This window comes from Polistes dominula, unplaced genomic scaffold, assembly GCF_049000335.1.
Source record: "Polistes dominula isolate Pdom_NZ unplaced genomic scaffold, Pdom_raw_medaka contig_15, whole genome shotgun sequence".
NCBI classification, from domain to species: Eukaryota; Metazoa; Arthropoda; class Insecta; order Hymenoptera; family Vespidae; genus Polistes; species Polistes dominula.
The window spans coordinates 6,673,902-6,687,901 of NW_028300915.1; the positions used below are offsets into that span (position 1 = coordinate 6,673,902).

The 14,000-nt window shown below is 32.6% G+C and overlaps 1 protein-coding gene across 6 annotated transcripts in view; it reads right to left on the bottom strand.

Moving 5' to 3' along the window:
• The window catches only part of LOC107071848 (prominin-like protein), a 39,944-nt gene that overhangs the window by 10,590 nt on the left and 15,354 nt on the right, over nucleotides 1–14,000 (bottom strand). For 4 of the 6 annotated variants that reach the window (XR_001476503.2, XM_089170444.1, XM_015331194.2 and 1 more), the window contains exons 2-6: nucleotides 2,334–2,601; nucleotides 1,859–2,211; nucleotides 1,556–1,677; nucleotides 1,438–1,461; nucleotides 315–323 (exon numbers count right to left, since the gene is read on the bottom strand). Coding sequence is in view for 5 of the 6 variants with exons in the window: in XM_089170444.1 (XP_089026570.1) it covers nucleotides 315–323; nucleotides 1,438–1,461; nucleotides 1,556–1,677; nucleotides 1,859–2,211; nucleotides 2,334–2,601 (776 nt within the window). In the remaining variant the exon portion in view is untranslated. The remainder of the gene's footprint in view (nucleotides 1–314; nucleotides 324–1,437; nucleotides 1,462–1,555; nucleotides 1,678–1,858; nucleotides 2,212–2,333; nucleotides 2,602–14,000) is intronic. The other 2 variants (XM_089170442.1, XM_089170443.1) reach the window with 2 other exon arrangements.

Sequence of the window (14,000 nt, forward strand, 5' to 3'; positions counted from 1 at the left end):
ATAATAAACATAATTTGAATGATGTTGATAGAGGAGGCAAAAAATAAAATAACCACAAGATAAGGTTTATGGTAATTGAAATACACTTGCAAGTGCCTTGCACGTTAAAGCAACAAAAGAAGAAATGTTTCTTTTCTCTCCTTTTTCTTTTTCTCTTCTTTTTTTTTTTGAAGGGGTGGATTTCCATAATCAAAAAATGTATATTGTATATATGTATATAAAGATAACCGACAAGAGGAATTTCATTAATAACGCTAGACAACATAGACGAGAGAAAAATAGGGAAAAGCTACATGCTTTTGCTTACGACTTACAGAGTGAAGCTATTGTGGCGGGCATGGAATCAAACAAATTTATACAGTATCGTTCTCGTACACCAATGGCTAGACGAGAATAGTATATTTATATGTATGCACATGTATATTGACTTCTTACTTTATTTTATATTGCGATAAGAAACTCGAAATATAACATTTAAATATCTCAATTGTTTTTGAACACATAAGAATAAGAAGAAGAAAAAGAAACAATAAAAAAAGTTATTGATTTTTATCCAACTTAAAAATCAACTCAAAAAAAAAAATTAAAAATGCAATTAAAAGTATTTTCAGATTTGTAAATTGCTACATAAATAAAGATTTCATAATTGTATCGTTAATTTGTTCTTTGTCAACTTCCTTTCTTTATCATAAACGTGAAGAAATATTTTTATATCAAAGGAAAAATGAGAAAAAAGAAATAAAATAAAATAAACACGAATATTTTCACTATTAAGCTCAATTGATTATTTATAATTAATTAAACAGCTGTCGCGTGTTTCATATGTAGCAAACGATAACGGAGATACTTAAGTGTTTCGTTTCAAGTATGCAATTCATTTTGACTATATTAATTCATACAAGGACGCGATTATCACTTCCATTGGCCTACGATGCGCACAGATAATAATTGCAGCGCATATTTATAATCGAACATGATCGATAATTACTATGGTTTAAAGACCGTACTCAAAAGAAGCGTATTACATAAGTTGATGAAATAATATCATGATATACAGGTAATTCCTTCTTTACAAATTTGTTGATTTTTGAAAGAATGATTAGTATGAGTAAACTTATAAAGGTGGAAACTACCTATAAAAGAGTGTTCGAAAAATTATCTGTCGATTTTGATTACTTACTCAACGTAAATTCATTTACTTTCGGTTCTACTTTCATTTGTACTTTTTCTTAAATCATTTTAATTCGTTACAAGCAGCGTAAAAATTAAAGCGAATAAAGGATATGAGATAGAATCCTGATAACGAGCCTATTATTTTCGATACACCTAAAAAAATTTCTTATATTTTCCATTATCTAAACTCAATTGTAGCTAACTAAAGGAAGAAAATGAAAGTAGTATAAAAGAATGCTCGTGATTCGTGTTATCGAGTCATACCTTTGGGAAGTATCGGTCCATGTACTGCATGTAAAAGCGAAATAACGTTTGTCAGAAAACAAATTAGAAGCTCGTTAAAAGCTCATTACAAGCGATGCATAAAATAATAAGTACGTACCTTGTCGAATTCTATTTGGACCGACATTTGGTTCACCTTGTAGTCGTGCAAGATCTGTTTACAGTTGTGGCTCGTACAATCGCGAAGCGTATAAAGCAGATTGTTCTTGACACCGCGCACAACTGCAAGAATGAAAGAAGAACAAAAAAAAAAAAGAAGAAAAAGAAAACAAAAAAAAATAATAACGAAGGAACAAGAAGAAGAAAAATAGAAGACTAATCGAGAGGAGGGAAAGTTATATCGCTCATTTTAAAAATCACAAAAATGTTGGAATTCAAACGTGAGTAAAATGAGAATACGTACCGATGTCCAATTGACTAGCATTCATCCTCAATTCCTGCGTTATCCTATTCATAGAACGTAGCTCTTCCCTGATCGATTCCAAACCGGTCACTATGTCGTTCAAATTTGTCAATGAAACTGCGTGAGAATACTCGGCTAATTGTTCGGTGACTATTCTCCCGCTTGCTTGCAAAATGTTGTTCAACGTGATTTCTAATTCGCCGTAGTTAGTTTTTAGAACAGTGTTTATCTCACGTTTTGTCGTGGATAAATAAAGTCTAACGTCTTTTAAATTAGTTTTAACGTTGCTAGGAAGTTCCTTGGTACCGTCTTGCATATATTCATTTGTAACGAACGCGCAAACAACGCCGAATCTATAAATTTGTGAAAAAAAATGTATTCAATTTAAATATCTCTTTTGAAAAAATAAAAACAGCGTTGATTTCTTAAAAAAAGGAAAAGAGCAAAAATAAAAGATAAATATACGAGAACTCACAGAATAATAGTTGCCACCCCGATGAGAATAATGCTGAGCATTATTTTTCTACAATGATCGTGCTTTTTATCGAAGGGCTCATTTTTGGCTCCACAATGTCCAGCGCATCTGCAGCAGCAAAAAAAAAGGCCGATGCAAGGAAGTATGGCTGCAAGGAGGACTCCAATCAAAGCGAGACCGGCTAAACCACCGTAATGGGCCACTATTATCTTCCACTGGTGCCAAGGATCCACGAAGACTGGGGTGTTGGATATTACAGTGATCATTCCTACGATATAGGCACTTATATTATTATTATTATTATTATTATTTGATACAAATCTTCGTTGATATATAAATGTGAGTTCTTGTAATTGATAAATAAGTTTAAGATATCAAATATTCAATTGAAACATTTAAATATAATCTTGAAATAATTCGTAAAATATATATTAGGATTGTTTCAAAAAGGAAACCACAGAAACGTGCAGAGAAATTAGAGAATAAGAATGGATATATGTGTCAACAAAGTACATTTTCTATCTGGCATCAGATACTCTGCCATTTTCCACGTCGAGAGAATAAGGAAACGGGGACACGTTCCTAATGTGGGCTACAGTTAGAGAAAGAGAGAGAGAGTGAAGGAGGGAGGGAGGAAGGGAGGCAGATAGAGAGAATACCGAAATGTAGAAGGGTTGGAAAACAAGTGTGAGACGAAGCCGGGAAATTTATTTCCTAGCAGCACACTAATTTAGGAAAATAGGTCAACGCTTGCTGATTTACCCCAAGGGAGGTAAGGGGAGAAGCCAGGACACATGGGAATTAAATTCCAATTCATCGAGAGACTTTTTATAGATAATTTAGAAAATGTTGACAAGATAGATAAAAAAAAAGGTAGATAGGAAACATGATAATACCGATAACATTTTAATCAATTGACCGACCGATCGTTCAACAATCGTTCAAAATTATTAAAAATATGTAATTTATATCGTATTTGTTTTTTTTTCTCTTTTCGAACAAGAAAGAACGAAATATTCTCGACATTTCCCTTCAGACACGATCGATCGTAGTTTTTGCAATTGGCTTAATAGACGAATCACGAAACGTGCTTCTTTTGAACGGTAAACGTGAATGCGAGCACTGTTAGAAGAGTAGCTCGATTCAAAGCGGAGGCCACTGTCAATCAAGTACCACGAAGCGTGGTACGGAGAGCCACGTTTCGAGGGCATTGCTAGTTAGCGATAGTGAACGTTAATAGTTAACAAGAAAGAACAGAGAGTAGATATATATACGAACTATACACGTATAGTTCGACATGGCAATCGCTATTACTCGTTGGCGTTCCTGTACACACACACATATATATATATATAAAAATAAAATAGGGGGAAAGAGTACTGCATGCAGGAAAATACTCATTGTGAGGTACATCCCAAAAGAATGAAAGAGGGAGGAAAAGAGAGAGAATAGGGATGCAAGGGCGGAAGTATAGGAAGATCGCAGTTTTTTTTGTAACAGAGATTTTTACATATAGAAAATCATTATTATGACGTGAATAATAAATGAACAACTGAATTTTCAATTCGATGTAAGCGTGACCTTGACGTAGAGAATGAGCAATATTTTTTTCACTATACTTCTACATGTACGTGTCACTTATCTCTTATATCCTATTTAATCTTCTTTATCCTTAGATCTATGAGAGGCACAGAGAAAGGTCGTAGTTAAAAAAAAAAAAAAAAATACACGTTGATCGTGTAAAACGAAAAGGACAATCTTATTTTAGAATAGATTAATTAAAGTTTAAATATACGGAGCATGAATCGATTGTTTTTTTTATAAATTCGTTCTATTCGTTGATTAATCCTGCGAATAAATTTTCTTTCCTCCTTTTAAATAGCGAAGGAGTGGCTAGGAAGAGAATGTAACCTCGCTTCGTCATGATTTTCGAGAAACTAGGACATCGCAATTCGATAAGATAGCACGATAAATCTGACCTATTTTGTGAAAAACGACTCAGGAAGGTAATGAACTTTCTCTGTTTCTCTCTCTCTCTTTCTCTCTATGTCTTCTTATAAAATGAAATGAATTGTTCTCATTGAAAATGTTCTCTTAAAACTTCATTATTACTTACTATTAGACTTAATAAACATGTACTTAACTTTACAGTCTTTTAAATTTCGATTACAATAGAATTTATCATTAGTATGAAACTTTAAAAGATAGTAATGATTACACAAAAAGAAAAAAAAGAAAAAAAAGGAAGAAAAAGCCCCATAAATTATCTTTATACTTTATCTTACAGAGTGATTCATGGATACACCGGATTTTTCATTATTCTTTCATTTATTTAAATAATAATATTATAATAAACTACCAAGAAGGAATATATTATTGGTGTTGGTAACATAGGGAATAAATCATTTCGACTTTGGTTAATCTTTAAAAGTTGGTATGACTTCCCTGGTACGGCAAACTTTTGGAAAATTCAAGAGAGTAGGAACAGGAAAGCCGCAATCTCAGATAGAAGATAGTACAAACTGAAATGTCTTTAAATATTAGAAACTCTCACAATAATGTAGTTTCCCCTTTGCTGTACGTTTGCAGAGAATACTAGTGAAACAAGAGATAAGAAGAATATAAAGAATAATAAGAAGAAAAGCTGAGTTTTCGGTTGGCATTGATCCTTGTAAATTATAAGCGAGTAAAGATGGTACCGTCAGAATATTCTGACAACTAGTTGTTGCAAGTATGCAATGAGACTCTCCACTATCGTCGTACTCCTCGTCGTCTTCGTGCGAGAGAGCTCTCGATCGATTTCTTGAAAGTCATTGACCTCGACGGTTATGCTAATGTTCCCAACCGTGGGTTTAGGTCGCGGTCTTTTAACCACCGCCATGGCCACATCTAACATAATTTTACATCCTCTCTCTCTTTTTCTCTCTTTCTCTCTGACAATCCTCTCAAAATTTGTCTTCACTTTCATTCTCTTTCTTATTTTCATTCTATAGATTTACTTTTAAAATATGTATTGATTATTATTCATTTTTATTAGAAATAGTTTAAAAACAATAAGAATAAAAGTATTTGATTTTTATCGACTAATCGAAGGGATATAATGGAAAACGAGAACTCGAAAACAAGCTAAAGTATGATGATAATAATAATAATCGATTTTTTAAAGCTAAAGGTTAGAAAGCATTTGTCGATGGGATTTCAAATCTGTTCTAGGAGGCACTTTGCCCTATTATTGGAATTTTCCATCGGATGATCTTCGTATGTTAGTTTCAGTTATTATTACATTAATGAAGAAATCCATTAGCTTTTCGACAAAGCAAATATTGGTACATCGACAGATTCGGATTGGATGTCAATCTGCTTTATTAAATTGCTTACTTCATCCTATTTTTAAATTATTTTAAGAGGCCGAGAAAGAGAGAGAGAGAGAAAGAGAGAGAGAGAACCTCTAGCAATTATATTATTCGATCATAAGTTATTAGTTGACGCCTAGTTTTGAATTAAAATAGATTAATATTATCGATATTGACGATTAAAAATCACACATATTTATGTGGGGAAGAGTTATCGATTATTTTATAAAATTTGGATAAATTTTAATAATAATAATAACTATTTATCGATAAAAGTAACGTAAAATCTTTCTCCTTTATAATTCTAAATGAATTGCAAATGATTGAAATTGTATGCAGTTTTATATCGAATGAGAGTATTAATAAGAATTTATATTCAATATTTATAAAGGTAAATGCATTTTTTGTATATAGAAAGAGGCTGTGAAAATATTGTTTTTCAAAAGATGCGTTTATTCTTACGTGAAAAAAAAGTAGAATAAGCTTGTTCTTCTTTTTCAAGAATATTCGATGGTCTGGAATCCCCTTTAACTGTTCCTTTCCTTCCTCCCTCTCACCTCACTTTTTCTTTCTTTCTTTTGTCCTTCTTACATTGATGCTACTTCGTCCACTTTCGGCTTTCTATCTCTCCTTCTCTCTCGCATCTCATTATTTTCGAGAACAAAGTACTTCGCGCTTTTTTCAAGTTAAAAAACATAGAGCAGCGCCCTACTAGTTCGTTATCCTGTGCATTCTTTCATCTCTTTTTTAAGTCTTTCCTTCTCCTTCTCTCTTCTATACAAAGAAGAAGAAACATTGCGTTTGGTAGAAAGAAAAGAGAAAGAAGATAGGAGGTAAAGCTATGATGATGAGCTGTCAGCAAAATCAACGAATGATGATGCTAATGTAACGAGTTTATTGTCTGACTATATATTACTTTGCTAATCTACATTTAAGTGAAACCCTTTATGTTTTCTACACATTTATACGTAAATGGGTATGTATATAATTGCATAAGTTAATGGTGGTTACCAAAGTGAACACTTTAGCACCCACTGGGGAATCGCGAGTCTCTCACAGGAGCGTCGAAAAATATTACACAATTTTTTATTATTTTTTAATTCCATTTGCGACTTCTTATTTGTACGAAATTGAGTTTTTGGTAGTGGCTGTAACATAAAAAATCTAATTGTAAGTAGTTTAATTCAACAATTTGATACAATGCGTGACGATATTCAACAAGGTTCATACATCCCATTAATTATTTTAATTAATTGAACTTCTTCAATTATCTAAAATCTGTTTGATTTATTTTTACTTAAATTTTGTAAAAAAAAAATTATTAACTTCTTTGTAAAGCGTATGTATTAGAATTTGACATAGAACGCGCTTTGGGAAAATCTGGATTTAATATGGGCACCAAGAAACGAAAAAGTTTGAAAATCATTGATGTATTAAGTAACATACGTGTATCTTGGAAAAATTAATTATGTATTATGAATAATAATTAATTACACGATAAAATTATCGTAAGGATATTTAAACGAACTCCTTTTAAGACAGATGAAGTTTAATTTCGTTGTGAAGAGATCAACGAGTGTGGTAAAATACAACTTAAAGCAGCTTATAGTAGAAGAGTGTTACTTTAAAGGCATTCGTAAAGTGTAAAACGATATGTAAGTAACCTTATCGGCTCTCTTTCTCTCTCTCTCTCTCTCTCTCTATATATATATATACACACACACATATAGATTTATCGTGCTTATGCGAATGTACGCAATACTTGTAGCACTTCCCTGCATTCTCTAGGCTTCCAAAGACGCGTACGATAGAGTTCTCATTTTTTTTCTTATTTATTTATTTATTTTTTTTTTCGTTTTGGCTCGAATCTCATGTGCAACGTCGGAAGCTAAAACCTGAACTCTTTCAAGCTATCATAAGATACTTGGAGTTTTATTTCTCATCTTAAACAGTGGATACACCGGAAGTATGCTGCTCGAAATACGCGACTTGATCTCCTACTGCGAATATGATCAAATGTTATCCTATTTTATTTCCTTAATAACAATAATAATATTCATATGAAGTTTGATTTATCTCTTGTATAATTATTTTTGTGACTATTTTCAAATAGATTAGTTTAATCGTTTAATTAGACAATTAGTCGCTAATTTGATAATTATACTTCTGACATATGAATCGATATTTTAAAACATCTTCTGATCTCGATGGCAATTACTTTTCTATTCGTAAGACAACGAAGAATTGTATATATATAATTGTTTACTTAGATTAGACGGGCAAAATGTTGAATAATTTAATACAAAAAATACTTGGTATTTGATTTGAAATAATCGGTAAATAATTGCTGTGTCTGCGTTAAATCCCAATGAAATTTTTCCCGTTGTATGGAACAAGGAATTGGCCATGACAAAATCATCGTACGAGGTCATACCTGTTGGTTAGAATATCGTCATCGTTGTCATACTTCGATTCCCTGTTCACCATTTGTCCTTCGTGCTTATGTATATTTATATATACATCCACACACACATATATACATACGTATAACCTCTTAGAAAGTCATTACTGCTTCCTACGTAATGGCCATCTGAGTTACAGTAAGTAATTGCAGCGTTAATTTACGCTACGAATAAACGAAAATATTTACGTATTCTTAAGGGAAAAAAAAACATAATGAACGAAAAAAAGTTCTTAGATATTTTAAATACTCGAGTGTTTGTTTTTATTATCCTTCTTTAAGGCCTTATTCTACTTTGACACCTTCAAAATTTCGAAATTTTTTTGTGTGCCTTTTTCGGAAGTAAATATATGTAAGAATATATACTCAAAATTCTAGAACGATCAGAGCATTTAAACTGTACCTTTTCAACGCTACTATCTGAGCGCGCTACTTTAGCCTAGACGCTGCTTTGAGTGTTTTTAACAACCCAAACAAGTTTTACATCAATAAACATAATAATGTTCTCAAAAAAAAATTCATAAAAATAGCGTTTTTTTAAGGCGTTCAAAGTAGAATAAGGCCTTAAATGAGGCACAATTATATATTATTCGCCAAGATCGAATAAAATCTTTTATTAATATTTCAACTTGGGAGATCAATTCTTTTCTTCTTATATAACAGAGATATTTATCTTTCGTCATGATGAAATCATTCGTGAATGTGAACGATACCGAATGAATCAGAAGTTTAACAGCACTCTCGAGAAATCAATGAGTTGGTTCAATATCATGGCATACTACCCTTCCCTCTAATGCCGGAATAAAAAACGGGAAAAATGAATGAATGAGAAGAAGAAAGGAAATGCGAGCTAGGGGTAAAAACATTCTCGTATCACTCTATTCTTTCGTTGTTTTATACGATGAGAGATTATATCGAAATATCACGATTTAGTTGGCAAAGGATAAAAATGGTAATTATTGCGATTTGCGGTAAAGAATTTCAATACGAAATGAAATGAGTTTTATTTAATATTTTTGGATATATATATACACATATATGTATATATTCTCTTGAAACCATACCGGATGGTTTCACATCATTAAAACGTTTGTGATCCGGAAATACCTTCTAGGTAGAAGAAGGGCACACAAAAGAACGTCTAACGAGAGGAGTAGCAGCAAAGTCTAGGAATTGACTCTGTATGTTGAAATAAAAGTAGTAGAGAAAAAAAAGGGGGAATATGAAAAAGAGAAAGAAAGAGAGATGCAAAATGGAATAAAGAGAAGAAAGGAGTGGGTGAGAAAAAGGGAGGGTCGTTGCATGTGGTCAGCACTTGAAAACCAGTTGGTAACACGTGTGCCTAGTTTCGTTGCTTTATGCACAGGCACGAATGCTACTATGATCTTTTTTTTCTTCTTGTTCTCGGTCTTTTATGCGGTTACTCGCGTCCGTTTTATTCGAAAAATGTTCTCTAAAGCTTATCGAACACGCTTACTCTCACGCTTGAATTTTTTTTTGTTTTGATTAAAATTCAATGTGAATATCTCTCGACGCATCTAATGTTTTATTATTATATAAATGAAATCAAATATAAATATCTGGCGTCGCATTTAGATTTTCGTTGGAATATTAAATAACAATGTAAAATAATTTATAATTCGTGTAAGAGAAGCGTGGCTATTTCGTTTTTATTCCTTTACGTTACAAAAGCTAATCAAAATGGAACATTCTTTGATAGACAATATTTTGTATACATATATGAAGTATATCATTTTTATAAGATATAATTCTAGATAATATTTGAAGTACACACTATTGTTATCATAAGAGATGTTTTCAAAATAGATTGTGTCAGTAAAACTGTGAAAAAAATCAAAGATAAGATGGAAGTTCATAGAGGGTACTTAAAGTGTTTAGTTAAGTTGCGTTCAGTTGTCAACGATGGCCATCTTTCGCACGTTGGTTAAGAAGAAGAAGAAGTGAAGAAGGAAGAATAAAAAAGAAGAACGTTGACCGGTCTAATTGGTACTTTAACATTAATTGACTCTTCCCGAGTTTCTATTTGGTGGTTGGCACAAGTCCAAGAAAAGAAACTTGCTGTTCGTTCTATCGAAAATCTTTTATTTCTTTCTATCTCACACTCTATTTTTCTATCTTTGTTCCTCTATTTTTGATTTTGATCTGATGGAGTAACGACACGAACCACAAATTTAAAATACCTTTAAATAAACCAAAGAGTTAGATAACTGGAAATAAATCAAATTCAAAGATCCTATTTGGCGAAGGAACAAAATTCTAATCAATTAGATATATCATATTTCAATTATTTTCACATGCTTAACGAGTATTATCATTTTATTTTAACAATAATTTTCTTATTTTTGAGAGATCAATTCTATAACAAATATATATATTTTCATTGTTGACGTTGAACGAAGAAACTTGTTTTATTTCTTGTAACAAAAGAAAAAGAGAAAGAAACGAATGAAGCATTCTTCTACAACACGCTTTTCCATACATTTCCCATATCGAACCTTTTTCAAATATGAAGTTCTCGTAAAGAAGAAAAGAAGAATGTCAGGTAGAACGGAGGGTTCATACAAGAGTGAAAGAACAGGTCGATATACATATACATGTATGTATGTATGTATGTATGTATGTATGTATGTATGTATGTATGTATGTATGTATGTATGTATGTATGTATGTATGTATGTATGTATACACACACATATATATACAAGTACAGTACTTGTAAGGGTAGAAAACAAAAGAATTTCGGCTAGAAGGCTTCTGAAGGAAAACAGATCCGGGTCGTATGGCTACGATTACGTTTACCCCCTCTGGCTCTGCCCTCTCAACTATCCCAACAGTTCTAACCCATCCTTTTCGCTTTTACCCGATCCCCTGGTTCTTCCCTTAGCCAAGGGCAAAGTGCCAACGAACGATGGTTTAGACCGGTTATTGCACCTGCAGCAGTAACACACCAAGAGACACGATTGCACATCTATATATATGTATATAGGAAGAGTTTGCGCTCGTTAAAATGGTGTTATCGTTGCTGCAGCAACGCCAACGAAACTGTCCGTGAACACATCAAACTCTACTAATCCTCAGCTACGTTACGTGTCATTCTGTACAATCTGCCCTTTCTTCCCTTCTACTTTCTTCCTTCTTCGTCCTCTTTCGTTTATTTCGTATCATCTTTCCTTTCAACTTTAACCAATCCCCGCGTCTTGATACTTTTACGTTCGAACAGACTTTGAAACGTCTGAAGACTTTTCCCGAAAGGTGACAAGATTTTAAATCGATAAACTTTTGTTAAATTCTTCGTGACTTAAGAATATTCCAATTCGAAAATTTCTTTAAAGTTCGAGATCGTCTGATGTAAAAGTAAATGTTGTTTTTTCTTTGTTTCTTTTTATTGAAGTAATTTTATTTGTAGACACTGATAAGTGTAAGGCTGTTATTTCATTTTTGAATTAACAGTACAAACGTACCATAAGTATGATGCTTAGAATGCTTCGCATGCTATAAAAGAGAGATCTTAAAGGGAATCTTTGCGCGCAAAAACAAATGATAAAATGGGAGGGGAATGAAAAAGGTGGCGGCAGGTGCGTAGAACGTTCATCGGAACGTTCTCACACGGCTGGTGCATAAATATGCATTATACTATTCTGCAGCCTTAATTGCGGTGTTAAGAACTGACCTGACCTAACCTGTACACCGTTAAGACATGTGCGTTAAAAAGATGGGGCACGACGTTACGAAAGGGTTTCTTATGACACGAAATTTTTTTTTTTTATTTGCTTTTTTCGTTGATTCAAATATATTTATGCATTACACGTGTTACCGATAATTGTAACAAAGTTTAAATAAGAAAAAATAGTATTAATTTATTTTATAATATAAATCATTTTTAATATATACCATACAAAAACCGTAAAATTTATTTTTCTCACTTTTGACTATTTGAATTATATTTCGTTTTCAATTTAAAAATAATTGTGATCGATTTAACAAGCTGTTATCATATATTTTTATGATCAACTGTATATTCTCGAATATCATAGATTTCAACGCGTATTGTATTTACGACTACGACGACGACGAAACGTTCGTTCGTTTGTTTGATCGGTATGCGGGATTAGCCATGTCATTTAATTGGAACTGACGAGCGTAAGTGCGACGAAAAGAACGTGATTCGTTTGAAGCCATAAAGCATAGCGTAAATGTCTGACGATTTTCAATTCTCGACTCTCTCTTCTAACCTTTATATAGATAAATGTATATATAAATATATAAATATATCTACACAGTAGATAGATATATACATATATATTCAAAAGTAAATAAAATCGAAATGGAAAATGAATTATTGATTTATTTCCGATAAAAAGTCAACGAATGTTATTCTATCAGTAGCAATATGGAGGATATATTGTATTGTATTATTTATTGACTAGTATCATCGAAATTGTCCGTAAAAGATCGATCTGTGCTACGTTACCATGCAGAAATACACTGTGCTTCAAATATGGTCAATCCTATACCACGGTACTACCTCGTAGTAAAACACTTCATTAATTCGAAAATATCAAATAAATGTTATCGTTAATAGATTTTCTACGAAAATAAATTGAATAGTTTTTCATGAAGACGATGATGAATCGACACGTTTATATGCGCGATTAAGTAAGTTTGGGAACGATTTTTACATTAGTCATCCCTACGTCATAATTTATTTCGAAAGGAAGAAACGAACACCTTTTTATCTTATCTTATAATACAAAAAATTAAGATATATAGATTTGAATATTCTGACGTTCATTACTAGGATTCAGACATTCTTTTATTTTCTTCTTAGGTGCATTCTCGTTGCGTCAGACCCATAATGGATCTTGTGGTGTCTCTCTAGCTTATCTTCATGCTACGACGCGCACGAGCATGCAAAGGGTGTTCCCTTTATTTCCTGTCGTCGCGTGAACACGTACAGCATACGAAAGATATACGGGGAAACCGTCACATGCAGCCGGAAAGAGTGTAACGTTCATCGGAGTTTACAAAAGTTTTACGACTATTTCCTAAAAAGGAGATTACAAGTTGGTATGGAAAATTTATTTTACTTATGAAATATATATATATACATATATATATATGTATATAAAGAAAAAGAAAACGGAAAAAAATCACCTCAGACTGCATTGAAGAGGCTAAGCCGTTTTATCGATAATCCTTGAAAGCTTAATCTCTTAAAGAAAAGAAAGAAAAAAAGAAAGAAAAAAAAGAAAGAATAAAAGAGAAAGAAAGAGTAAAGAAGGATTTTTATTAAGCCTATCTATCCCAACACCTCCAAGAATTTTCCAAGCTATCGACGTTTCTTCGGAAAAGAAAGTAAGAGAGGTGGCCGCTGTTGAATGGTTACTGATATGAACAAAATAAAAAAATACAAAAACCGAACATTTTCAACCAATATTAATGAAAATGTTTCGTGCACTAGTTGACTAGGTTTATACAAATATACATACATACGTACTACCACATAGTCATCAACTATTTATCCAGCAGAGCAAATGTTTGTCTTATCCGAGGATCGTCAAAGGCCGTTAGGAGGAGGGTTGGATGAAAGAGAAGAACACAGTTACTAGATATACGTAGTAGGTACGTATGGTTTGCGTAGAACCAAACGTCGAGACCCCTTCGAACTTCGTATGCATCCCTTTCCACTTCCCTCTTATACTCTTCACTCATCAGATTCCTCTATAACGCTCAGTTCGTTTGACCTGACCCAGGAAAGCCGAGGACTCATCGAGCAAGCTTCTTCTTGCTTTTCAGGACGACCCTCTCTCTTTCTTTCTTTCTTTTTCTTTT